The sequence below is a fragment of the Bubalus bubalis genome, chromosome X (genome assembly GCF_019923935.1).
Source record: "Bubalus bubalis isolate 160015118507 breed Murrah chromosome X, NDDB_SH_1, whole genome shotgun sequence".
Classification (NCBI taxonomy): Eukaryota; Metazoa; Chordata; class Mammalia; order Artiodactyla; family Bovidae; genus Bubalus; species Bubalus bubalis.
Window position 1 is genome coordinate 50,566,351 of NC_059181.1, and position 24,243 is coordinate 50,590,593.

Here is a 24,243-nt window from a genome sequence, read left to right on the forward strand (position 1 = left end):
GAATCCTACAGTCTCCTCTCCAAGTCCTTTCCGTACAGTCCCTTCCCACAGGTCCTCCCCTCCCACCTCCTCAGGGACTAGGCTGCATGAGTCAGCCTTCAACATCTCCCTCTTTTGGCTCCTGCCTGTTCAAATCTCTCTTTTCCCAAGAAAATCATTATTCCTGTACCTCTCTTTAGCTACCTACCTCTCTCTCCTTCTTGTCTAACCCAAGTTTCTCAAAAGGAGAGTCAATACTTGATGCCCAATCGCCTCTATTTTTCTGGACCAGATTTGCCCATATCAGAGCTTCTTCTAAGTATGCCCTCTGTGCCTACAATCCCTATGACTCCCACACCACTGCAACCCTGCCTGCTCTATAGGATAGAGATGGGGCCCAACCTATCCCAGGAAACATGCTAATCTTGCTCCACTGAATTCAGCAATGTCACCTCAAGCTAAGCACAGATTGAGGTGGAAACTTTCCCAGTTCATTTTAAAATATGATACAAAAACGTGACAGCCCACCAAAAAAGGCAATAAACTCAGAAATGGCAAATAGATTTAATGTAGAGTGTCAACTTCAGTTGATTGATAGTGGCTGCCTAGAGCGCTGTGTTGAATAGGTTTCTGAGGATGCACCCTGGCTCGAAGAGAAAGACTGCTGGGATTAGGAATATCTGAAAACAAGTAAAAGAAAATAAAAAAGTCAATTATATCCACCAATAGGAAGGAATAAAATGCCAAAAGTAGTGTCTTCTCACACTCTCCATGTGATCCTCCAACCCTGGCCTTCCTATAACCACCCAGCTCTTTATCCCACCCCCATGAGCCCTGGCTTCCCCCCAGAATAAGTAGATACCTGAAATCTCACTTGTAGGAGAAACCACAGGCACCAGAACTGCCACTGGCACTGGCACCAGCTCCACCAAGGCCTGCGAAGAGCCCAAACGTGAGAGTGGCTGTCAGGCTGGTGCTGGCACCAAAGTTGCCACCAGCACTGGCACCAGCACTGGCACCACCACTCTCCTGGGCTTTGGCTTTAGCTTCAGCTCCCGCCTGGATACGGGCTTTGGCCCAGGGTCCAATATCAGCTTCATCCCAGTTGCAGGGCCCAGCAGCATTCTCAGAGCCGAGCCCAATGCCCATCTGAGCTCTAATCTCAGCCCTTGCCTTGGCTTCAGCTGCAGCCTCAGCTGCAGCCTTCATATCTGCTTCCATTGCCTCTCGGTACTGAGCTGCCCATTCCTTAGGGTCCTTCTTTTGTACCTACAACAGGAAGAACAACCATCTGAAGAATCTAAATCTGAGCACCAAGTGCCTACTCTATGCAAATTATAATACCATGCTGCTGCTGCTGCTGCTGCTGCTGCTAAGTCGCTTCAGTCGTGTCCAACTCTGTGCGACCCCTAAGACGGCAGCCCACCAGGCTCATACCTAATATTCCAGCTCTGCTTTGACACTTACTATCTCTGTGACCTTGGACATGACACCTAACAACCTCTGAGCCTGAGTATTCTCACTTGCAGTAAGGCAATGACATGTCAGTTGTAAGTATTAAATGATTCAAATAAAGTGTTTGCACATTAATACAGGCTTCAGAATGTTCATGCATGAACCACAGACTGCTCTGCACACAGCCTACCCCAGACAGTGGCACCCCATGCTCTTGGTATGCCAAGCTTGGGCAGTTCTCCAATTACCTTGCAGGCAAACTTGAGGACTTTCATTTTGCTGGTTTCATAATAAGAGCGCAGGCCCCAGAAGAACTCATATTCAGGGGGATTGCTATTAGGGACTCTGACATAGTCCAGGTACCTTGAAAAGAGAGGGTCAAAGCCTTTATGTCTATAAGACCACTAATGGCCCATTCATGCATTTAGGTGGCAAACTCCCCCACTGACTACTGCAGCTTTTCTTCCAATCTTCAGCCCTATCTCACTGACCTTACCCAACAGCCATGTGGAGGTACAAGGGGCCTATATAGAGTATTTCTTCATAGGAAGGCCACAAGTTTTGTGCCTCTATCACAATAACCCAGATTCCTATTGGGTGTATTGCAAACAGAGAAGCCAATTCTTTAGGCCCCCTGCTCTGAACACACCCCACCAATGGGCTCATCCATGGCCTGGCTGAACCCTGGTACAGTCCATCCTAGGAAATGACTGTATGGGACAAAACAGTCAACCAAGAGCAGCGGATTCAATGCATACTCTGGACCATTTGTGTGTGAGCATACAGGTATGTGTGCTGGTGCAGCTGCGTGAGTGCACACATGTTCTCCAAGGACCAAGAATAGGGTGGGACCTGGCCAGAAAAGTCAGGAGGACTGGGTTTCAGATCCAAATGGGTCCTTTACCAGCCAGGGCCATGTTCAGACTTCTACTCTCTGAGTCCCAGGCTCCTCAACTGATACTGGGGTTGGGATGATGGCAGCTATTCTGCAGAGTAGTTATGAAAATGAAATGAGATGTTCAAGTCAAGACTCCAAGACAGTACCTTGCTGCCTAAAGCTACCATTCTATGGCATTTCTTTATGGAAATTAATTTCTATGAAGCCCTAGCTAGCATAGTAAAAAGAACCAAGGTATTGAAGTCAGGATTTAAATACAACTCTTCTATCTGCTGCCTGTATAACCCTGAGCAAATTACTTCACCTCTCTCAGTTTTAGTTTCCTCACACATACAATACTGGTGATGACAATCCTTCCCCTGAAGAACTGCTCCAAAGGCATATATGAGAGCACAAGTAGGTCGGTAAACGTGTACTCATGTTCTCTGCCACTACCTCAGGAATAAGCTACCACTTGCATATGCACTTATATAACATGCACAAGCACATGCACATGCACCATAGCTTTATCACTCATTTCGAAGACAGGCAAAATGCATGGAACACAGCAACACCATACAGACTTACTTCTGCTTCACAAACTCATCAGTAATGAGCTTCTTCACATCTCCAAAAAGCGAATGATGTATCCTTACAGTAGAGAATGATAAAATAAATACATACATACATAACTACATACACAGATAAATATAACTGGGGCTACAGCACTTCCCAGATATGGACAGAGACATGTCCCACATGGAAAAGAAGCTTCCAGCATAAGATGGAAATTCCATAGAAACCCAAGAGTCAGTGACATAGAGCAGAGTTCAGGACCATTTCCCCATCCACCTAGGTCAGAACCCTGGACCCAATCCAGCACCCCTGCCCACCCCACCAGACCACCAGGCTGATGCAATCCTGGGACCATCCTCTCTTGCCAAAGGACAACACGGACAGCACGTGCTGACAGAGTCCAATCATACCCAGGGCGCAGCCCCAACTTGCGCAGCACCTCCCAGATGACAGCTGCAAGGGGAGGAAAAAGGAAACAGGGATAGAAAATGAACATGTGCAATTCTGACCATGACCCCCCATCCAGCTACCAACCCAGCCACTCACCCTCACTGGATCGATTTCCATTCATGAAGATGATGCTAAGAAGCACCATGAGGAGACCGAGCTTTGGTGAGTCCTTGGTCCTAGGAGAATAATGGGACAGAGAGAAGGTTTACATCCAGCAGCCATCTGCAAAAAAAAACACATCAGCCAGCTCACTAGGCTAGCTTTTCCCAGATTCTTCAGATATGGGAGAATTCTGCCCAGTCTATGCTTCAAGCTCTATGTATCCTGGGTAAGGCACTTATGATTTTGAGCCTAGTCTCCTATTCATAAAACGGGAAAAACACATCCTTCTCTTCCTGTGTTGCTGAGAGAATAGAAGAATGGTATGATCTGAGCACCCAGTCAACTGTGAGTCCCTTCTTACTCCCCTAGACCCATCAGTTTCAAGAAAATTCTAGGCATAGCCCCACTGATGCCCCTGCCCATCGAGCATCATGATCCACTCATACCAGGAAGCCCTCCTGTGAGAACTATTCTACCAAGGCCAATATGAAGAGACAAGGAATGACAAGTCTGCTTTCTTGGAAAGCTTCTGGAAAACCAGAAAATCTTACAGTAAGAGTACTTCTACCCGAGGCTTCTACACCCTACAGACAATCATAATCAGGTACCACTCCTGTGTGCAGGGCTCCAACTATGTGTGGGTGATAGAAAAGGGGTCTGGGGTTCTGTCCTTCCTATTTCTTAAGGGGGTATAGGGAGAAGATAGGGATGAACTAGTACCATGAACGAAAGCAGATGCCTCCCTCCCATCCCAGCCCTATCCCAGCTTACGTTCCCAGTATGCCTGCATCAGTGGGCTCTAAGGTGCTGAGAAGAATGTACAAGTGATCATTCTTATCAATCTCCTTTAATTGGATCCCAAAAACCTGTGGATGGGGAGAACAGTTTGTGAGACCACAGAATTCAGCTTCCTTGGCATCCCATAGCTCCCCATGTACTCAGGAGTCTGTGTGTGTGTGTGTGTGTGTGTGTGTGTGTGTGTGCATGTGAAATCAGTGAGATAATGCACATAAAGCACTTAGCTGAGTGGCCAGCACACAGCAAACAGACAACAAATGCATTACTGTTATTGTCATCTTTGTGATCAGTGGAATCCAGGGAGCCAGAGAGTGGGGAAAGAAATTGAGAAGTGAGTATCTGAAGTACATTACAGGACTGTCCAGCAGTGGACAGAAGCCAAGACTAAGCTGGTTAGCTTGGGTTCTAGCTGTGATTTTACCATGGACTTGCTGTGTGACCTCAAGCTAGTCTATGCCCCTTGATAGGCCACTGTCTTCCCATCTGCACAGTGACGGGGCTGGATTAGTCTCTGTGGTGCCCCCCAGAAGAGACATGTACACCTTTGTTTGATTCAAGGTTTCCCCATTGCACCCATCCCCCAGGTCTGCCCCTTCACCTTCTCCAAGGAATAGCCTGCTCGTTCAATGATTTCAGGGTACACATCAGTGTATTCTTTGATGATGTCCTTCAGCATGTCTGCAAGGGGAGAGTGTTGCGAGCACCTGGGCTGAAGTGAAGCCAAGTGGCCCCCATACCCAAACTATACACCCTTTTCCAACCCTGCTGTGGGTGGCACAAACAGGTTCTGAGCTAGTGAACAGAGATGCTACTACTGCCAAATTAGAACTTTGAGAGGGCATAAGTGGAAGCAAGAGAGCAAGAAATGCCCTCAGCATGTGGGGGAGAGGGCAATGGAGGGCAGAGCTGGAGGAAGGAAGGGGTTAGTAGGACTCTACCTGAGCGTTTGATGGGAATCTTCGTCTGGTCTTTAACCAACAGGTACTTCACCAAATCGTTTGCCTGGGAGAAGTGGAAAAGATGGAAAGATCAAAATGTGTTTGCAAAAAACTTGACACAATGGCAGAGAAGAAGGCAGGCAAAGCAGAGAATAATGCAGAGTGGAGAGGACAGGGTTCTTACCCTCCCTTGCAAAAGGGCCACATCCCGGGCTGGTGGCACTTCAGGCTCTTGGGATGACTGGAGCTTGGCAGCTCTGCGGCGAGCCTTGCCCCTACGGGCCTTGGGTGATCTCAGAGAAAGCAATGCTCTCCGGGCCCAAGCAGCCAACCGAGTCCTTGATGCCCTGCGGGCCCAAAATGCTATGGGGCCCCTTGAAGCCCTGCGGGCCATTGAAGCCATTAGGGCCTTTGAGATCCTTCGGCCACCTGTGGTTCCAGAAGCCTGACTCTGATCACTGCTGCCATCCTCTTCCCCATTCAGATGCTTCACCTGCATCAACAGAGAGCAAACACAACATTGCCAGATGAAACAGATGGTCCTTTTTCCTTCATCTTCTCTTTTCCAGAAGTCCCCTCTAATCCCACCCTTGTAGTAACAGCCCGACTCACTAGATATTGGCCATGTTGAGTCTTGGATTCATCTTTCACTGGTTTCCAAGTAGGAGTTTCATCTTCCCACCAGGACAGGAGCAACCCAAGTGTAAAGCCTGAGGCTTCTCCTCTTCCTGTGTCCACCACTGATTCTGTTTATATCACCCTGGACAAGTCACTCCACCTCTCTGGGACTCAACTTCCTTCTCTACAAAACTAGATCACTTTCAGGATTTAATGAGATAACCTGTGTGAATATGCCTAGCTCAAGCCCTTGACATATGGTAAGCTACTACGTAAACATAAACTGCATTTTGTTTAGATTTCGGCTATGCGTATTCCTATCTCATGTCCAGTCTATGAGCTTTCTGAAGACAGGAATTATAACAAATTCCTCTTTGTGTCCCCCCACAGCTATTATGAGGAGAGGGAACCAACCTTCTAAAGGTTTACAGAACCATGAACCAACTAAGAGAAGTAGAAAAGCAAAGATCTTACCTTTCGGGCTTTCTTGGCCTTGATCTTGGGCCGGGTATCCTGATTCTCCTGAGCCTGACCAGCTGCACCCTCAGGCTCAGGTTCATCTGCCAGAGCCTGAGAGGCAGTAGACTCAGTCTCCAGGGTCTTTGTATTGACCTTTGTATCAGCCACAGAGCTAACCTTTTTGGTCTCAGTAGCAGGCACTGTCACAGCCTGAGGGTCAGTATGCTGCATGTTGGTGTCAGCTGCCAGACTCTTCTTTTTGGCTGCTAGAAACTGGGTATCGGTCAGCTTAGTGGTAGGTGAAGCCTGAGTGGCAGATACCTCCTGAGCCTCAGTGGCCTTTGAGACTCCTGCAGCATTTGAGATCTTCGTGGCCTTTGAGACCTCTGGTGTCTTTGAGCCCTTCGGTGTTTCTGAGGCCTCTAAGTTCTGGGTCACTGTCAGTACGGTCTGCATCTTCAAGCCAGGGTCCTCTTCTGAAGCTTCAGCCTGCAAGATGAAGCAGGGAAGCTCACAAACTTTCTCCCCACCCCCAGTTAAGCAAATGGCTCCAAAATTCCAGGGCCTCACTTCTCTTACCTATACTAACTCCTATTTGCGGTGTGCTCTGACCACCTCTGCCCAACAAGGCCTCTCCTGAGCAGAAAAGGGGCGGGCCCACTCTCCCTCTAGCGTTGCTTCCTCCCTCCTTCCTTCCCTCCTCCTTCCCTCTACTTGGGGGAGGGGGGCAGCACCCAAGCAAGGAGGTAGGTGGAGAAGGATTAGGATGGGAGGGGAGGTGCCAAGGGATTGGGGGCAGCAACAAGAGCTGGAGAGCAAAAGCAGCTAGGGAGAGGGCAGAAGGGCTTACCTGGAAGCGGGTTGGACCTGTACCACTCTCGCTTGTGTCAGACATGTCTCAAGTCGGCCTGGCAAGAGCTGAGCCTGAAGGGGAGAAAGCCTGGGTCAAGAGGCAAACCCACTAAACGTCTTCTCTCCCGCTTTGCCTGCAGGCTGATCCCCATCCAATCCCAAACCCTCCCAACGCCCCCCACCCCCACCCAAAGACTTCGTTCTCAAATTCAGTATTCCAGAACGTCTAGGTCTCAATTCTCTGCAGCCGCACCCTCCCCTTCTCCAGGAAGATGTGCCAGCGCGGCAGCCCTGAGGACCCCGCCCCCTTTCCCAGTGCACCCCCCTCCCCAGCCGCAAGTCGACAATGCGCATGCGCATCCGTTGCAGGGCCCATCTCAGCCCCACCCGCTTTCCCAGCAGAAGCCCTTTCTTTGATGTCCACCCTGCACATGCGCACACTGCAGCTGGTGTCTCTCCAAGCTGGCCCTTCTCTACACGCCCCTTTCTAGCGAGCCATAGTGCGCATGCGTAATAGTCGAGGACTCAGTCCAACACCTTTTTTCCAACACGCCCCTCTCCAAGTTCAGAGTATCATTCGGTCCCGCCCCCTCCCCAACAAACCTCACTCTCAAATTGTCGCAGTGTCCGTTAGTCCTGACTCCTCCCCTACTGAATACACCCCAAGTCCAGTACACCGCCTGGTCCCGCCCTTTTTCATAATATGCCCCCCCTCCAAACAGGGCCCAAGTGCATCTTGGTTCTTCCCCGTCCCTAATACACCCCCTCCTCAAATCAGTACTGAGCTAGTGATTCCATCTTTAGGCCCAGCCAAACAGGGTCCGGTCCCCTCCCCTCCTGACTGGATGGATCCGGTACGATCCAGTCCTTTAGAGCAGAATTTCTGCAGATCCCAGAGGGTGGGGCAGATCCCTCCCGGGCTCAGATCCAGGGCTGCTCACCTCGTCCTTCTACAATTCCTGAGTGCGTCCACTCCCTCTGAGCCCCTCATAAACTCAGAGACTTCCCTCTCCGCTCCAGGCCGGAAGTGGCCCCGCCCCTTTCCGCCTCCCTAGGGGGGCCTCCGTCTGCCCTTCCCCCGCTCCCTACTCCTCATTCCTTATCCCCCACTTCGTACCAGTCCGTATTCCCTCTGCCTTGATCCCCGCTCCCTAGTTCTCCATTGACTTTCCTATTTACCCCACAGGATTCCTTATTTCCATTCCTCACACCATCCTCCTTCATGTTACTATTGCACTCCCTCCCCTAGTATTCCTTAACCCTTCTCTACACTCCCCTATTTTCTTTTCTGAATTTCCAGTTCCCCTCAGCATTCCCCTTCCCCCTCATATTCCCCATTCACCATTCAACACGCCCAGTTCCCAGTTTTTCTCCCCTCCCTTCCTCAACTACTCTCTGCTCTCCAGTCCATAAACCTACTACTCTCTTGGTCGTCTTCGTTGCCTACATCCCACTCCGAGTAACCTCTCCCCTAGCTGCAGTGGTGCAGTAAAAATTGCCCACCTGCCTGGCTCTATGTTCGAGAGGACTGGAACTACTGTCTGGAAACCTCAATCTCAACGTCCCTCACCTTGTCCTCCAGCGAGTCCGGAATTTGTCTTCCGTCTCTCAGTCCCTCTGGAAGTCAGCGTCCTGGACTAGAGCTGCAGACAGCCCAGCCCAGCCCCTTTCCGCAGCCCCCTGCCACCCCCCTTCTCCTTCCTCGGGGGGTGGGGCAATGGGGCCCAGCTCAGGGCTGTCTGACGCCGAAGCCCGTGTTTATGCCACTGTACCAGGCTCGGTCTGAAGCCATTCCAAACCAAAACCACCGCCTCAAAGCGATTCATTCATTGAATATATTTATTTTTATATCTTTATTTTTGCTTATTGCAAAGTAATGTGTTGTAGTTGTGAAATTTCAAATAATACAGAAATTTGTAACATACTTAGCTCATGCCCCAGAAATAGCCACTATTAATATTTTGATATACATTCTTCCAGATTTGTTTCTATTCATATACTGATTATTTGAGTTTTCTCCCCACAAATGGTACACTATATCTGTTATTCTGTGACCTGGGTTTTTTTCCCAGTTGTATATTCTTTAGAATTAAGCTGTTTACAGCTTTCCATAGTGTACATTTTTCTTAACTGCTCCATAATCTTTTTTTAATATAAATTTATTTATTTTAGTTGGAGGTTAATTACTTTACAATATTGTATTGGTTTTGCCATACATCAACATGAATCTGCCACATGTATACACGTGTTCCCCATCCTGAACCCCCCTCCCACCTCCCTCCCAGTACCATCCCTCTGGGTCCTCTCAGTGCACCAGCCCCTAATCTTTTCTGTATAAATGTCCCATAATGTATTTAACCAGTCCAGGAGTACATAGACATTTAGATTGTTTCCATTTTTTATTTACTGTTACAAGCAGAGCTGACTCCATTTTGATACACGAACTTGTCAGCTTACTCTAAAAAGATACACAGAATAACATTTCCACAAGCAATGTCTCTTGCACATTTGTGTGCTTTATATATTACAAATGTCTTTCATGTTATTTATAATATTCTTAGCTGTACAAAAAGATTTAATTATTATGTAGTGAAATGTATCAGGTTTTCCTTTATCGTGACTGATTCTGCTTCATGCTTACAGATGCTTTATAGACTTCTACTGTATAATAATCAGTTTTTTCCAGTTTTATGTCTCTATTATTTACATTTAAAAGTTTGATCACTCCAGCATTTGTATAAGGATTATTTAAAAAAAAAATGCAGCTTCTTCCCTATTCCATGTGCAAATTCATCCATCTTTCCCCCAAATGACTTGAAATGGTACTTTTACCACATAACAGATTCATATAAGTAATTGAATCTATTCAGGAGAACAGAATAAGATGTATAAAAAATGGAAAGACAACATTATTATTAATTACAGAGTATATGAATGCAGAGCTGGACAACCTGAGAGCAGCAATTGATATTATTCGAAACCATAATAAAATTCAACATAGTGGTCAGTTATAGAATTAATATTCAATGTCTTTCCTACATCCAAAAATAATTTAAATGGTTATACCTTCTGCTTTATGAAGTCACCCTTTCCTCATTTAAGCAAATGAAATGTGAATCCCTATGTTCTGTGAACAATTCAACATATGTATACACATACACACACTTTATAGATATTCACAGTGGGTTTCTATTCTCCTGGTTTTTTTTTCTCTAAATTGTTGCTTCCTCCAAGTTTGTGACATCAGCTCATGACTTTTCTGTCTCCTAGGTTCTCTCCCCCAGCTACTGCTGCTGCTGCTAAGTCACTTCAGTCGTGTCTGACTCTGTGCAACCCCATAGACGGCAGCCCACCAGGCTCTCCCGTCCCTGGGATTCTCCAGGCAAGAACACTGGAGTGGGTTGCCATTTCCCTCTCCAATGTATGAAAGTGAAAAGTGAAAGTGAAGTTGCTCAGTCATGTCCGACCCTCAGCGATCCCATGGACTGCAGCCTACCAGGCTCCTTCATCCATGGGGCTACAGGGCTTTATTTCGCACTAGACACAGCCCTTCCGTTTTTCCAGTTCCAGTACTCTAAATCCCCATCCCTTTCAAATCACGGCAAGCCTTGAATGCCAAGGTAAGGACTTTGTTCTTGATCTTGAGAACACCAAGAGGTTATTGAAGGGTTCTAGGCTTGGATACAGCATAGATTTGTTTTAAAGAAAGAACACCATTCTAGTTGCCTAGCCCATTAGAAGTATGAATTAGATGTCTTCCTGGAAAAATGGAGAGTAGTCATCCAGCTAAGCAGTGACTGTGGTTAGGCCTAGAATGGTAGCAGCAGAGGTGGTGAGAAATGGCTGAATTCAGAGATATTGAATTAAAAATGACAAGACCTTATGAATAATTGGATGTAGGAAAAGAAGTGAGGAGGAGGGAAGTGTCAAAGGGAACTCTTGGGAATCTAATTTGAGAGATCAAATACTAATGGAGGGGACCATTGATTTTGAGGTACCTGCACAACAGCCAAATGGAAATGACCCAAAGGCAGTTGAATATACATATCTGAAGCTTATAAACGAGGTCTGGACTGAGGTTACAGATCTATAATATGAACAATTCTTTAATCCATGGGAAAGAGCAAGAGCACCTGGGAAGAATGAAAACCTTAAGAAGAGAAGGAGGCCAGGGAAGAGCCCTGGAGGCCAGCAGTGACCTCAGCATATGCAAAGGAAGAGGAGCCCAGGAGAGAGACAGATAAGTAATGACAAAGGAGATTGAAAAGCAGGAGAAAGTAATGTCACAAAAGCAAGGGAAGAGAATATTTCAAAGGGAGGGAGGGGTCAATAGCATTGAATGCTACCCAGAGGTCAAGAAAAGGCCTGAAAAAATGGTTAGGGATTATAGCAGTCAGGTAGTGGTCTGGTCTCTGGTGACCTTGGAGGGGATAGGTTCAGTACAGACACTTGTGGCATAGATGTCTAATTATTTACCTCAATATACACTCCCGTCTCCTTCCCTAGTGATAGAACATCTGATTTTTACACAGGATGTCTTCTGGAATAAAGGCTCTGAGGACAAAGGTCATCACCCTAAGGATAGTGGAGGAGGAAACTAAAAAGAATAGGGACCTCTAACAATTTCAAATTGCCAACATCTGCTGGATCATGGAAAATGCAAGAGAGTTCCAGAAAAACATCTATTTCTGCTTTATTGACTATGACAAAGCCTTTGACTGTGTGGATCACAACAAACTGTGCAACATTCTGAAAGAGATGGGAATACCAGACCTCTTGAGAAACCTGTATGCAGGTGAGGAAGCAACAGTTAGAACTGGACATGGAACAACAGACTGCTTCCAAATAGCAAAAGGAGTATGTCAAGGCTGTATATTGTCACCCTGCTTATTTAACTTATATGCAGAGTACATCATGAGAAACACTGGGCTGGAAGAAGCACAAGCTGGAATCAAGATTGCTGGGAGAACTATCCATAACCTCAGATATGCAGATGACACCACCCTTATGGCAGAAAGTGAAGAGGAACTAAAAAGCCTCTTGATGAATGTGAAAGAGGAGAGTGAAAAAGTTGGCTTAAAGCTCAACATTAAAAAAACTAAGATCATGGCCTCTGGTCCCATCACTTCATGTGAAATAGATGGGGAAACAGTAGAAATAGTGTCAGACTTTATTTTGGGGGACTCCAAAATCACTGCAGATGGTGCTTGCAGCCATGAAATTAAAAGACGCTTACTCCTTGGAAGGAAAGTTATAACCAACCTAGATAGCATATTGAAAAGCAGAGACGTTACTTTGCCAACAAAGGTCCGTCTAGTCAAGGCTATGTTTTTTCCAGTGGTCATGTATGGATGTAAAAGTTAGACTGTGAAGAAAGCTGAACACCGAAGAATTGATGCTTTTGAACTGTGGTGTTGGAGAAGATTCTTGAGAGTCCCTTGGACTGCAAGGAGATCCAACCAGCCCATCCTAAAGGAGATCAGTCCTGGGTGTTCATTGGAAGGACTGATGCTAAAGCTGAAACTCCAATACTTTGGCCACCTCATGCAAAGAGTTGACTCATTGGAAAAGACTCTGATGCTGGGAGGGATTGGGGGCAGGAGGAGAAGGGGATGACAGAGGATGAGATGGCTGGATGGCATCACTGACTCGATGGACGTGAGTCTGGGTGAACTCCAGGAGTTGGTGATGGACCGGGAGGCCTGGCGTGCTGTAATTCATGGGGTCGCAAAGAGTCGGACACGACTGAGCAACTGAACTGAACTAAACTCAACAATTTCATAGGGCCACCTCACCAGCTTTGGACTGCCTAACTCTGAATTTCTTTTAGGTGAGATCAGTATGTGTATGCCTTATTGAAGCCACTGTTTGGGAATCTATGCCATATGGAAGGTTTCTTTTTTAAATTTTTAATGTTATGTTTTTAATACAATTTTGAAAGGCTACTTTCCTTTTACACTTACTACAAAATGTTAGCTATATTCCTTGTATAATACAATATACCCTTGTAGCTTATTTTTTCCCTAATAGCTTGCATGTCTTAATCCCCTTCCATCTCCCCACTGATAACCACTAGTTTGTTCTCTATATCTGTGAGTCATACAGCAGTTCTATGATTGCAGTGAGTTGAAATGTGAATTGCAGGTGAAGTATTCCTGACAGTGTGTATAAACTACTTTTTAAAGAAATGTCTGACTCTGATTCTGAGCCTCTCCCAAAATATAGCCCTGACTAGTTTTCCAGCCTTTTTCTTGCTATTCTTCTGAGTGCTGCCTATATTCCAAACACTTCACTATCACCAAACATGTCCTGCCTTCTCTTATGTAGGAGCCTTTGTTCATACAATTTCTCCCCATTGAATGCCCTCTGTTACATCTACCTTCTGTTATACCTCCATCATTTTAAATTTCACAGCATTTTAAGTCCTGGTTGTGGCCATTAGGATCCTGGAGTAACTTTAAAAGAATATAAAGTCAGACTCTTAGCAGTTATTGGACTCAAGGAACTCAGCCGAACTCTCAGTCCATGTCCATTGGAGAGGCATTCCCCAAAATTTTCAAAGTCAAACTTCCTAGACTTTGAAGTTTGTCTAGAACTATCACCACCTTCCTAGAAAAATACCATAACCGCCCTTATCTTATGATCTGGGGGGTCAAAGGACAGGATGAAACTTTATCAGGAGAGAACAAAACAAATTCACTTGCAATCTTCACCATTTGACTAGAGAGATTCCCCACCACCTTCTCTCCTCTGAACTCTTGGAATCTTTTGATCTTCAGCATCTGCTCAGAAACTCTGAACAAACCTAGGTCACTGGGTCCCAGATGGGTTTCCAGCATTCACGGATCAGCAGGCAAATACCTGCAATCACATAGATCCTACATATTTACTTGGAACAAAGATGAAAAGCTGAGTTATTACCAGGTAGCTTTGTTCAGGAGATAAGGAAAGGCAAGCTAAAGACTGTTTAGTGCAGAATGTCAGGGAATGAAACTGCCTAATACTGGAGCAGTCAAGATTTCAGACCCCTAAAGTTTACATGGAAAGCCCAGAATATCCTCACCACCAGTCCTCTCCCAACACATTTCCCTTTCCCCAAACTATATAAAATCAGTACCTCTGAATGTTGGAAAATTCTCAAAGCTGGGAGCAAGTGGCAAAGGTTTCCTTCCAAGGCTACCTATCACTTCTTTAGTCATCTAAGTTGTACAGCACAGCATAGAAATCAAGTTAATATTGAACATCAGACGTTCTTGCTCTTCACATTTCCTAAGCTGTTCACATCACTGAGACAGGCTTCCTAACCAACCCTTCTCCTGGACCCCAATCCATATCTCTGTTGGGCTCTTTCTGTTCCAAACATGCAGAGAGAGGAGCTCCCCTCCTTTCCATTTCCAGGCTCATGTGCCCTCTCCCTGGAGCTGCTGGTGAACTCTCATTGTTTTCTTCCTTTTATGTACAGGGCAATTTAATTCAATTTGTATCACTTTAAGCCCTGAGAGCTATTGTTTCCACAACCAAAATGACTACATTTTGTTAAACCAAAGGCAAATTTCTCTTAGACAAGGAAACCAGCTACCCACTTTTGGACTAACACTCCTCCTCTTCTCTTTGCACACACCTGTGAGGCAGGTTCAGGCCTCACATGCAAACACTGAACACCAACTATATATTAGGCACCTCTACAGAGGTGGCTTTTTCTCTTCAGGGGCTTACATTTGACACCTCTACAGAGGTGGCTTTTTCTCTTCAGGGGCTTACATTTCTACTGTATGAGCATTAGCCTCACTTTCAGTTCAGTTCAGTTCAGTTCAGTCGTTCAGTCGTGTCCGACTCTTTGAGACCCCATGAATCGCAGCACGCCAGGCCTCCCTGTCCATCACCAACTCCCGGAGTTCACTCAGACTCATGTCCATCAAGTCAGTGATGCCATCCAGCCATCTCATCCTCTGTCGTCGTCCCCTTCTCCTCCTGCCCCCAATCCCTCCCAGCATCAGAGTCTTTTCCAATGAATCAACTCTTCGCATGAGGTGGCCAAAGTACTGGAGTTTCAGCTTTAGCATCATTCCTTCCAAAGAACTCTCAGGGCTGATCTCCTTCAGAATGGACTGGTTGGATCTCCTTACAAAGGACAAATCGAGGGTAAGGGAGGTAACTTGCCCATGACAGATCAACTAGTGAATGGCAGAAAAAGAACTTGAACCCAGGTCATTGTGATGCCAAATACCAGAGACTTTACCACTATATGGGATATTAAGTCCCATAATATCTTTTCCAACCCTCTTCATGAACATATGCAAGGCACATTACAGTATGATTTTCCTCTCCGGAGGGCAAGTCTAATTGGATATCCACATACCCTTTCTGATATTGTCATAAAGTATCATAGGATATATAATTATTTTGTTGTAAAATCATTATAAATTTTTAAGATCTTATTTTTATTAGAATAATGCGCATACAAGGCAAAAATCAAACAGTATGGAAGGAGAATGACCCTCCTCAATCTGTCCCACCCTTCAAAGCAAACTTTTAACAGTTCTTGCACTTAGTTCTACTGGTGGTTGCCTTACAACTCTAGATAACACCTATATACTTTATCTTTTGGTTTATAAAATTCAGACAATATCCTGTTGACTCCCAAGTATGACAATGAGGGCTTTGCTTATGTACACTGCCTCACTTTTCCCTCGACTCCCCTGCAATGTTTAACACTGATATTCCTCTTTTGTTCCTAGTTGACTTTGTAACTTGAAAAGACTATATACTTAAACTTTATTCCATTTATTTTTGACAGTTAATTTTGACCACCCACTTTTTAAGACAAGGATATTAGAATCACCACCCTCCCTCTACCATTCAGTGACCCACATTGTCAGTCTCATCTTTCCTTTACATTGTCTAGGTTATTAACATTTACATTCTGTTCTGCAGCCACATCCAGGTCTTCCCCGCTTTGTCCCCAGATTGACTTTAAAACTTGAAAACCAATAAACAGCATCTACACTATCATGACTATTTTTAAAAACCAAGCTAAGTGGTGAGCCAGGAATACAGTTACTTCTCTACAAGTCCAACATCACAATATCTGGGCATCTTAAAAGAGAATGTTTCTACTATTAAGGCCAGAAGGAGTCCCTCTTATATTCTATCAGCTGCTTATAATCATGTTGCATTTCATTTAGCTTTGTAGTTAGCCCATGATTTTCTTGAACAGTTACACACACACACAAACACATACACATGAATTTTCTAATAGCCTTTCTTTTTTCTTTGAATTGTTTGCCTTTGTTGTATTCATTCTTTCAACAAATATTTATTGAGTATCTACTATGTGCCAGGCATTGTTCTAGAATCTGAGGATACAGCAGTGAAATAGACAGACATCCTTGTCCCCATGGAGTAATATTCTAGCGAGGAAGAAAGAAAATGATCAGATAAATAAGTGAAATATATAACAAGTTTAAGTTTGATTAGTGCCATGGAGGAAAAAAGTGAGGGAAAAAAGGACAGGGAATGCCAGTGAGAGTGGGAGGTTATTGCAATTTTAAATAGGTTGGTCAGGGAAAGAGTCACTGAAAAGGTAGCACATGAACAAAAACTTGCATGAAGTGAGAGAACTAGCTAAGTGGATACCTGTGGAAAGAACATTCCAAATAGAAAGAACAATCAATGCAAAGGCCCTACAGCAGGACTGTGCCTCGCATTGCCTCCTGCTCGTCATTTTTTGAAGAATATAAAAGTCAGTGTTGCTAGACAGGTGGAGGAAGGCAAAGAGGGAAGTAACAGAAAATGAGGCCAGATATGTAATGAGGGCCTACTCTTATAGCAAGCCCCCCTCCCCCGTGAAAGATACAGTGGGATCCACAAGAGGGTTTTGAGCAGAGGTGGGAGAATATCTGACTTGAGTTTTTAAAGGTTCCCTCTGGCTGTTGTGCAGATATACTGGTGAAGTGGGTGGGGCGGGAGGTGAGGAATGACAAAATAGAAAACTTGAAGACCTGTGAGGGGGCTGTAGCAATACCTGCTTGGGTTGGATCCACTGTTTCCTGGGTTCATTTTTCTGGGGACCTATTCTGGAGATCCTTCTTCAGCTTTGGAAAATTAACTTCTAATATGTTGTCCTTCATTTTTGATAAATTGTCCTTCATTTTTTCTGTTCTCTCTGGCTGAAACTCCTGTTATTCAGATGCTGAACCTGCTGGATTGATCTTCATCTCTTAAATTTTCTCTTGTACATTGTGTTTCTTTGTGTCTTTTTGCCCTAAATCCTGGAAAATTTCCTTAATTTTATTTCCCAGTCCTTCTGTTGCTTTTCTTTTAATTTCAGCAACTTATTTCCACTCCTGAGTCTTTCTTTTCTCTGATTGTTCCTGTTCTGTGGCATTTCGTTCTTGTTTTATTTCTGTTTTACCCTCTTGAATTTTGCTGAAGATCATTTCTTTTATGAAATTCTCTTTTCTTTCAAAAATTTCCAAATTTATCTGGGGTCAGTTGTTCTATTTGCTTACTTCAGTCTTTTGCTTTCATGCTGCAGGTTCCCTTAATTTACCTGAGGACCCCTGGTTATCCATCCCAGTTAAGGGAAAAGGACTGGTAGCCAGTTGTTATATAAGCAAGACTGTATTCTAGCTAGGGCTCTCTCCCATGAGGGAATTCTGACAGGAAACCTCTTGTGGACTTGGGAGAGGTGGCAATTAACAGGCCATGGATCACCCAAATACAAGAATGAGGAGGCCTTGTTCTGTGGTACCAAATGCCATAGTAGAATCTGAATGTTCCTTATGCAGTTTGTAAAATGTCATTAGAGATTTTGCCTGAAGGTAAGTGCTGGAGCTACATGTTCTCTATGTGGGTGGAAAGGGCAGAGAGATAGGGGTTCTGATTGATGCTGACCTCTTGTGTGCAAATCTTCAAGTAATTTTCTTTCTAGGCTCCACTTCTCACTCTTGCCCTCCACAATTCCTACAGACACAGTCCAGAGCACCTCTGGGTTCCCACAGACAGACTGATGCCAATCAACTCAGCATCTCCTCACCCCTCCCCAACCTAGGTCTCCGGAGGGAGTTTCCCATACTTTTGAACTCAATCAGGCCTCATCCCCCTCTAGTCCTAGAAGCTAATGTTTACTGAACACTTACTGTGTGTCAAGCATTCTGAAAGTACAACCTTAGTTAATCTTCATAACAACTTTATGAAGTAGGTGCTATTATTATTCTCATTGTATAGGTAAGGATACTGAGGGTACAGAGCAATTAATTAAATTTCTCAATATTACACTGTCAGTAAGTGGCAGAATCAAGACTCAAACCCAGATGGTCTGAGTCCAGCAGTTCTATTTTGAACCATTATCTTATTTTCTCAGTCCTGCTCTAGACTGTCTTGGCCTCTGACTATTCTGCACATTGTAAGTTTCATGTCCATGAGTCTTAATTTTTATGGGACCATAAGTCCTTCCTGTCTCAAGGCTAAAATCTGTGTCAGAAAGGACCAGGATTGGGGCCTTGCCCCACCAACCCCTTTCTCATATCTGCTGCTGCTGCTGCTGCTGCTGCGTCACGTCAGTCATGTCCGACTCTGTGCTGCTACCTTTTAAAGATGATCTGTGCTAAGTGACCTTTCTCTGGCCTCAGTTACTGGGCTCCTGTGGATGTTTATAGGAAAGAAAAATCCCACCCTGAGCCAACCCAGCAAACAGACAGCCCCAGAACTCCAGTATGTTTAGTTTCCATTCATCTTACATCTAGATGACGGGGATAAGGGAAACATGGAACTGGCCCCTCTCCAGGCAAGATGCCAGCCCCAGATCTTGGACAATCCTGGCTTATGTGTATTCAATGCCACATTCAGAGCCTTCCTCACCCTACAGGATAGTCCCTCCTTCTCAAGAGAAGAGATACCTGGAGACTTAAAAGAACACAAGTTTGGAGATTGGGCTCAAACCTTCTGGACATGAACAACAGCACCAGGAGAGAGGTATCATGTCTAAGTGGAGATGCTTCATCCACATCAGCTTTTTGTTGACCATTCTCCTGGAACTTATATACCAGGGTCCTTCTGGGCCCTCCTCATCAAGCACAAAGGTTGGTTCTGGGGTGATGGAATAGAGCTTTTGGATTTGCAAGGAAATTAACTCTTTGAGGGCAAGAGGGGATGGTTATTTAGCCTGCTTTCTCAGTCCTAGGAATCTAGGGCCAGAGGGAAGAGTTAACTATTTTCTGAGCACATGTCAGTTGCTGCACCAGGGATTTTAGAGTTATTATTTGAGTCCTTACAGCTTCCCTGTGAGCTAATTTCTACTATTATCCCTATCACATAGAGAGGAAACTGAGGCTCAGTTTCTGAGATTAAGTACAGGAAGTGGCAAAACCAGAATTTGATTCTAGGTCCATCTGGTCACAAATGCCCTCACTTCCCACTGTCCCACACTGAGAATGAACTAGATATGTGGGTAGATGGAGGGATCGTGGCTTCAGAAAAGGTGAGGAAGGAGATTGATATGTTACTTGCTGTGTGACCTCGGGTGCTGGGCCCAGTTAACACATCCGTACAATATGAACAAAAATATTCTGTAGCCCACAGAGCCAAGGTGAGGATTAAGTAAGATCATGGGTGCCAAATGCTTATCTTGCTTTCAGTGCCTGATTTCACTTATCAGGTGCAACTCTTTTTTTCTCTCTGTATCTTTTGGCCATGCCTTGCTACAGGCTTATTTGCAGATTGAACTTCTATGCAGAGTACGTCATGCGAAATGCCAGGCTGGGTGAAGCACAAGCTGGAATCAAGATTGCTGGAGAAATATCAGCAACCTCAGATATGTAGATGACATCTTAATGGCAGAAAGTGAAGAGGAACAAAAGAACCTCCTGATAAAGGTGTACAAGCAGAGTGAAAATGCTGGCTTAAAGTTCAACATTCAAAAAACTAAGATCATGCATCCGGCCCCATCACTTCATAGCAAATAGATGGTAGGGGGTGGAGAATGGAAACAGTGACAGACTTTATTTTCTTGGGCTCCAAAATCACTGTGGACAGAGACTGCAGCCATGATATTAAAATATGCTTCCTCCTTGTAAGAAAAGTTATGACAAACCTAGACAGCATATTAAAAAGCAGAGCATCACTTTACCAATAAAAGTCCATCTAGTCAAAGCTGTGGTTTTTCCAGTAATGTACAGATGTGAGAGTTGGACCATAAAGAAGACTGAGAACCAAAGAATTGATGCTTTCAAACTGTGGTGCTGAAGAAGACTCTTGAGATTCCCTTAGACAGCAAGGAGATGAAAGGGGTCAATCCTAAAGGAAATCAACCCTGAATGTTCATTAGAAGAACTGATGCTGAAGCTGAAGCTCCAATACTTTAGCCACCTGAGGTGAAGAGCTGACTCATTAGGAAAAGACCCTGATGTTGGGAAAGATTGAGGGTAGGAGGAGAAGGGGGTGACAGAGGATGAGATCGTTGAATGACATCATCAACTCAATGGACATGAGTTTGAGCAATATCTGGGAGATAGTGAAGGACATGGAAGCCTGGTGTGCTGCAGTCCATTGAGTAGCAAAAATTCGGACACGACTGAGTGACTGAACAACAACAATGCAACATGCAAGATACTAGTTTTCTAACCAGGAATAGAACCTGCACCCCTGCAGTGGAAGTGCAGAGTCTTAACTACTGGACAGACAGGGAAGTACTAAGGTGCAGTTCTTTACACTTGGGTTCCTAAAAAGGGAATTGAGAAAGGAAGTGTTAGTTGCTCAGTTGTGTCCGACTCTTTGCTAGCCCGTGAACAGTAGCCTGCCAGGCTCCTCTGTCCATGGGATTTCCCAGACAAGAATTCTGGAATAGGTTGCCATTTCCTTCTCCAGGGGATCTTCCTGAGCCAGGGATTGAGAGTCTCCTGCATTGCAGGCAGATTCTTTACCATCCAAGCCACCAGGGAAGACTTTAAAAAAGGGGGAATAGATTTGGTGATATAGAGATAGACTTGTATATCACAGTATCTTATATAGAGCAGAGCTCAATGAATGACAGCCACTCTGTTATATTCTAAAGCCTTGCTACTCAAAGTAAAATTCATGGAGAAGGAGCATCAGCATCACATGGGAGTTTGTTACAAAGTCAAAATCTCAGTCTCCACCAGAATCTGCATTTTAAAAAGATACAAGAAATTCATATGCGCATTACAGTTGGAGAAGAACTTGTCCCTTGATTTGTGATCTTCTGTGAGTCTTCTGTTATGAGACTTTGCAAAGCTCACTCAAATATTAGGCAGATCCACCAAATGAATGAGAGAGTGTGTTTTCTCTCTTCTCTGGGCCTCAGTTTCTAAACCTGTACCTTCAGGCTTGTCCAGGAGCCCTGGGCCAAGGATAGAGTCTACCTAACCCAGCTTCCTGTTTTTCCCTCCACTGTTGATGAAAAGCTATTCCATGCATTCTACCATGGTTTCCCACTATGCCCATAGCTTGGTCACCTCTGTTCAGGCCCCATGCTGAGGCCCATGAAGCCATCTTGGACCTGGATCTGCCTCACTTTGCTTTTATCTCCAATTTTACCATGTAAATCTGCTTCCAAAATCACTGTTTTATTCATATGTGCAAACATTTATTCATTCTTTTGTTCATTCTTTCAGCAAGCATAGTGATAAAGAGCATGCACTCTTCAGTTTGAATGCTGGTTCTGCCAGCTATGGGACTCAGGACAAGTCATGTCACTTATCAGCATCTAATTTTACATATCTGTAAAATGGGGATAAGATTGAACCCACTTGTGAGGATTAAATTAACTAATTATATGTGAAAATATATGCTAAAATTAGTGGCAGGCAGATAATATGTCCTTGATAATATTTGTTTGATTATTTTTTAACCAAACATTTCTTGAGGCTGACTGTGTGACTTAAACTGGGCTTGGTATTATGGAAAGAGGAAAATTAATTGCAGTGGGTCTGCTCCCAAAGAGTTCACAATCTAATGGGGGAAATAAAAATGAAAACAGATAATTTTAATGAAGTATGCTGGGAGGAAAGAGAAGCAAGAATGTGGAATAATAGGAATGGTGAGGCCAACCAGGAGACACTGGTCAGTTCCCCTGTCCCATACCAATGACAAAAATGACACCTAAACTGAGTTTTGAAGTATGAGCTGTCATCAGGAAAACAAGGTGAGGGCAGGGCTGGGGAATCCAAGCAAAAGGAGCACAGGAACAAATGTTTCCTCATTAGGGGAACTGGAAGGCCTTCAGTGTCACTGGAGTGTAGGGCACAAGCAGTGGTAGAGAGTGGTCAAAAGTGAGACTGGAGAGGTAAGGAAGAACTATGTGGTAGAGGGCAGCCGAGTACCTGGCACTTACTTGATGGTCTCCAAACCATCTTATCTGTTTGCACACCCATCAGAAAAAACTTGATCATGTACTTCCCAAGTATATATTATTTATTAATTTATATCATCTATAAATATACTACTCAGCAAATAGGTTTATCGTGAAGCATACAAAAATATAAGGCGCTCAGAACAATTACCACATAAGAGCTGCTGAGCGCTAGAGCAGTGCAGTGGGCTGGGATTTGAGAAACCATAAAGAGGGAGAAACAACCTGGTGCTTACATGTGGGGAGTGAGTAAGTAAACATAGAGGGTGCCCACCTGATTTTAGCTTGTCTGACCCGGTAGATGACAGTGCCTTCTTTGAGATGGTTAATGTGAGAGGAGGGGCAAATAAGAAGAAGCTTACTGGGGCTTCATTGGCTTATAAAATACCTTAATATGAATTAGAAAATGGCTCCTGGCTTGTAACTCAGATTTAGCAGATGAGGGAGTTCAGCACAGGCAGAGATTTGGCCTTTGCTCAGACCCCCTCATGAGAAGTGTGCTTTGTGCTATAAAGAATCTATAACCCTCTATTAACAGCAGCTCTAGGGCTTGAGCTCTGTCATTAGGAACCTCCTGGCCTTGGCGGACAGATGGCACTCCCCTAAAGCGAGGAAAGGTTGGAGGAGGTAGGCAGTGTGCACCTGCCTAGGAAGTTTATGGGGGAAGTGCTGAGGTATTAAAGAGGGCTTCCTGGAAGCATGATTTCCAAATAGGTAAGATTGGAAGGAACCAGGATCACTGTACATGGATAATTCAGGAAAATCGAAGGAAAAAAAGATGGCATGGGTTTGGCATATGAGGACTAACCAGGGAGGTTGCTGATCAAATGATGCAAGAGCTAAGCAGTCAGACAGAATGTGGATTTTTGCTCTACTAGGAAAAAAAAAAAAAAACCTCCAAAATAATTTTTTTTTAATTAAGCAAACCAGGCTGGAGGAAATGCTCTTGGGCAGACTCCATGGAAAGTATGCTTGCTGGATGCAGCACACACACAGAGGTCCCAGTGTGCTGCTGCCTGACTAGCTCCACCCTACACCCCCACAATCCACCAGGAGACCTTGGGGCAATGCCAGCTCAGCCCACCCCCACATGAGCCTAGCCACAGCAATAGTCTGTTTCAGCTGCCTAGAAACACTTCCTGCCTGAGTGGTCTCTTCTGCAGGTTGCAAATGCTCCTCAAGTGTTCCTAGAAACTGCTGCTTTGGGCAAATAAGTTCATTCTACCCCAACCACTTCCTGGTATGTGTGCATTAGTTTATCCATTTGTAAAATAGAAACTGTTGTTCCTGCCTCTTACAGAATTACAGTAATATTTTTTAAGACACTGAACTATCTATCACTCCTCAAAAACCAGGTCTGACCCATCCCTACTTCAAGATTTATCTAGGACTCCCATTCTCCACATGAAGTTGTCAGTGCCATATGAGCTCATTGATTCTGGTGTTCAAAGCTTTTTATTGTCTAGGCCTACCCAACCACTCCAGACTTCTCTCCATAACTCCTTTCCCTACCTCTCTGTTCCATCCAAATCTAACTTTTTTATTCCCTAAAACATGGTCCCTGTATTTTCTTGCTGTCTATGGGGAATGCCCATTCCAGAAATAATTGTTGAATGCCTGCTATGTGCCAGGCAGCATTCCAGGCACTGGGGATACAGCAGCAATTAAGACAGACAAAATCCCTGTCCTCAAGGAGCTTACAGTCCAGTAGAGAAAATAGATAAGGGAAAAATAAACAAAAAAGTATATATCAGTTTGTGAATGAGAAG

The 24,243-nt window shown here is 44.6% G+C and overlaps 2 protein-coding genes and 1 non-coding gene across 5 annotated transcripts in view; 1 reads left to right on the forward strand and 2 right to left on the reverse strand.

Moving 5' to 3' along the window:
- Positions 1 to 524: 524 nt before the first annotated feature.
- Positions 525 to 8,817, reverse strand: LOC102398394 (melanoma-associated antigen D2). 3 transcript variants are annotated; one of them, XM_006041092.3, is made up of 13 exons: positions 8,675 to 8,817; positions 7,103 to 7,176; positions 6,268 to 6,741; positions 5,360 to 5,668; positions 5,176 to 5,239; positions 4,836 to 4,915; positions 4,211 to 4,305; positions 3,434 to 3,513; positions 3,298 to 3,340; positions 2,900 to 2,962; positions 1,683 to 1,797; positions 842 to 1,248; positions 525 to 659 (listed from the first exon to the last, which is right to left on the reverse strand). In XM_006041092.3, exons 2-12 carry the CDS (start codon positions 7,145 to 7,147, stop codon positions 850 to 852), a joined length of 1,767 nt encoding a protein of 588 aa, XP_006041154.1. In that variant the 5' UTR covers positions 7,148 to 7,176; positions 8,675 to 8,817; the 3' UTR covers positions 525 to 659; positions 842 to 849. The 3 variants fall into 3 exon arrangements, with proteins under 3 accessions (XP_006041154.1, XP_006041155.1, XP_006041156.1); XM_006041093.3 differs by lacking the exon at positions 8,675 to 8,817 and adding an exon at positions 8,046 to 8,176; XM_006041094.3 differs by lacking the exon at positions 8,675 to 8,817 and adding an exon at positions 7,293 to 7,377.
- On the reverse strand, positions 1,959 to 2,086 carry LOC112582424. Its single transcript, XR_003106962.1, has one exon. It is a non-coding gene; the product is annotated as a small nucleolar RNA SNORA11 (small nucleolar RNA).
- A 10,268-nt stretch (positions 8,818 to 19,085) lies between the features above and the next one.
- ITIH6 (inter-alpha-trypsin inhibitor heavy chain family member 6) overlaps positions 19,086 to 24,243 on the forward strand; it is a 33,869-nt gene continuing 28,711 nt past the window's right edge. The window contains 3 exon segments of the mRNA XM_044936473.1: positions 19,086 to 19,186; positions 21,513 to 21,578; positions 21,580 to 21,663. Coding sequence (XP_044792408.1) covers positions 19,086 to 19,186; positions 21,513 to 21,578; positions 21,580 to 21,663 — 251 coding nt within the window.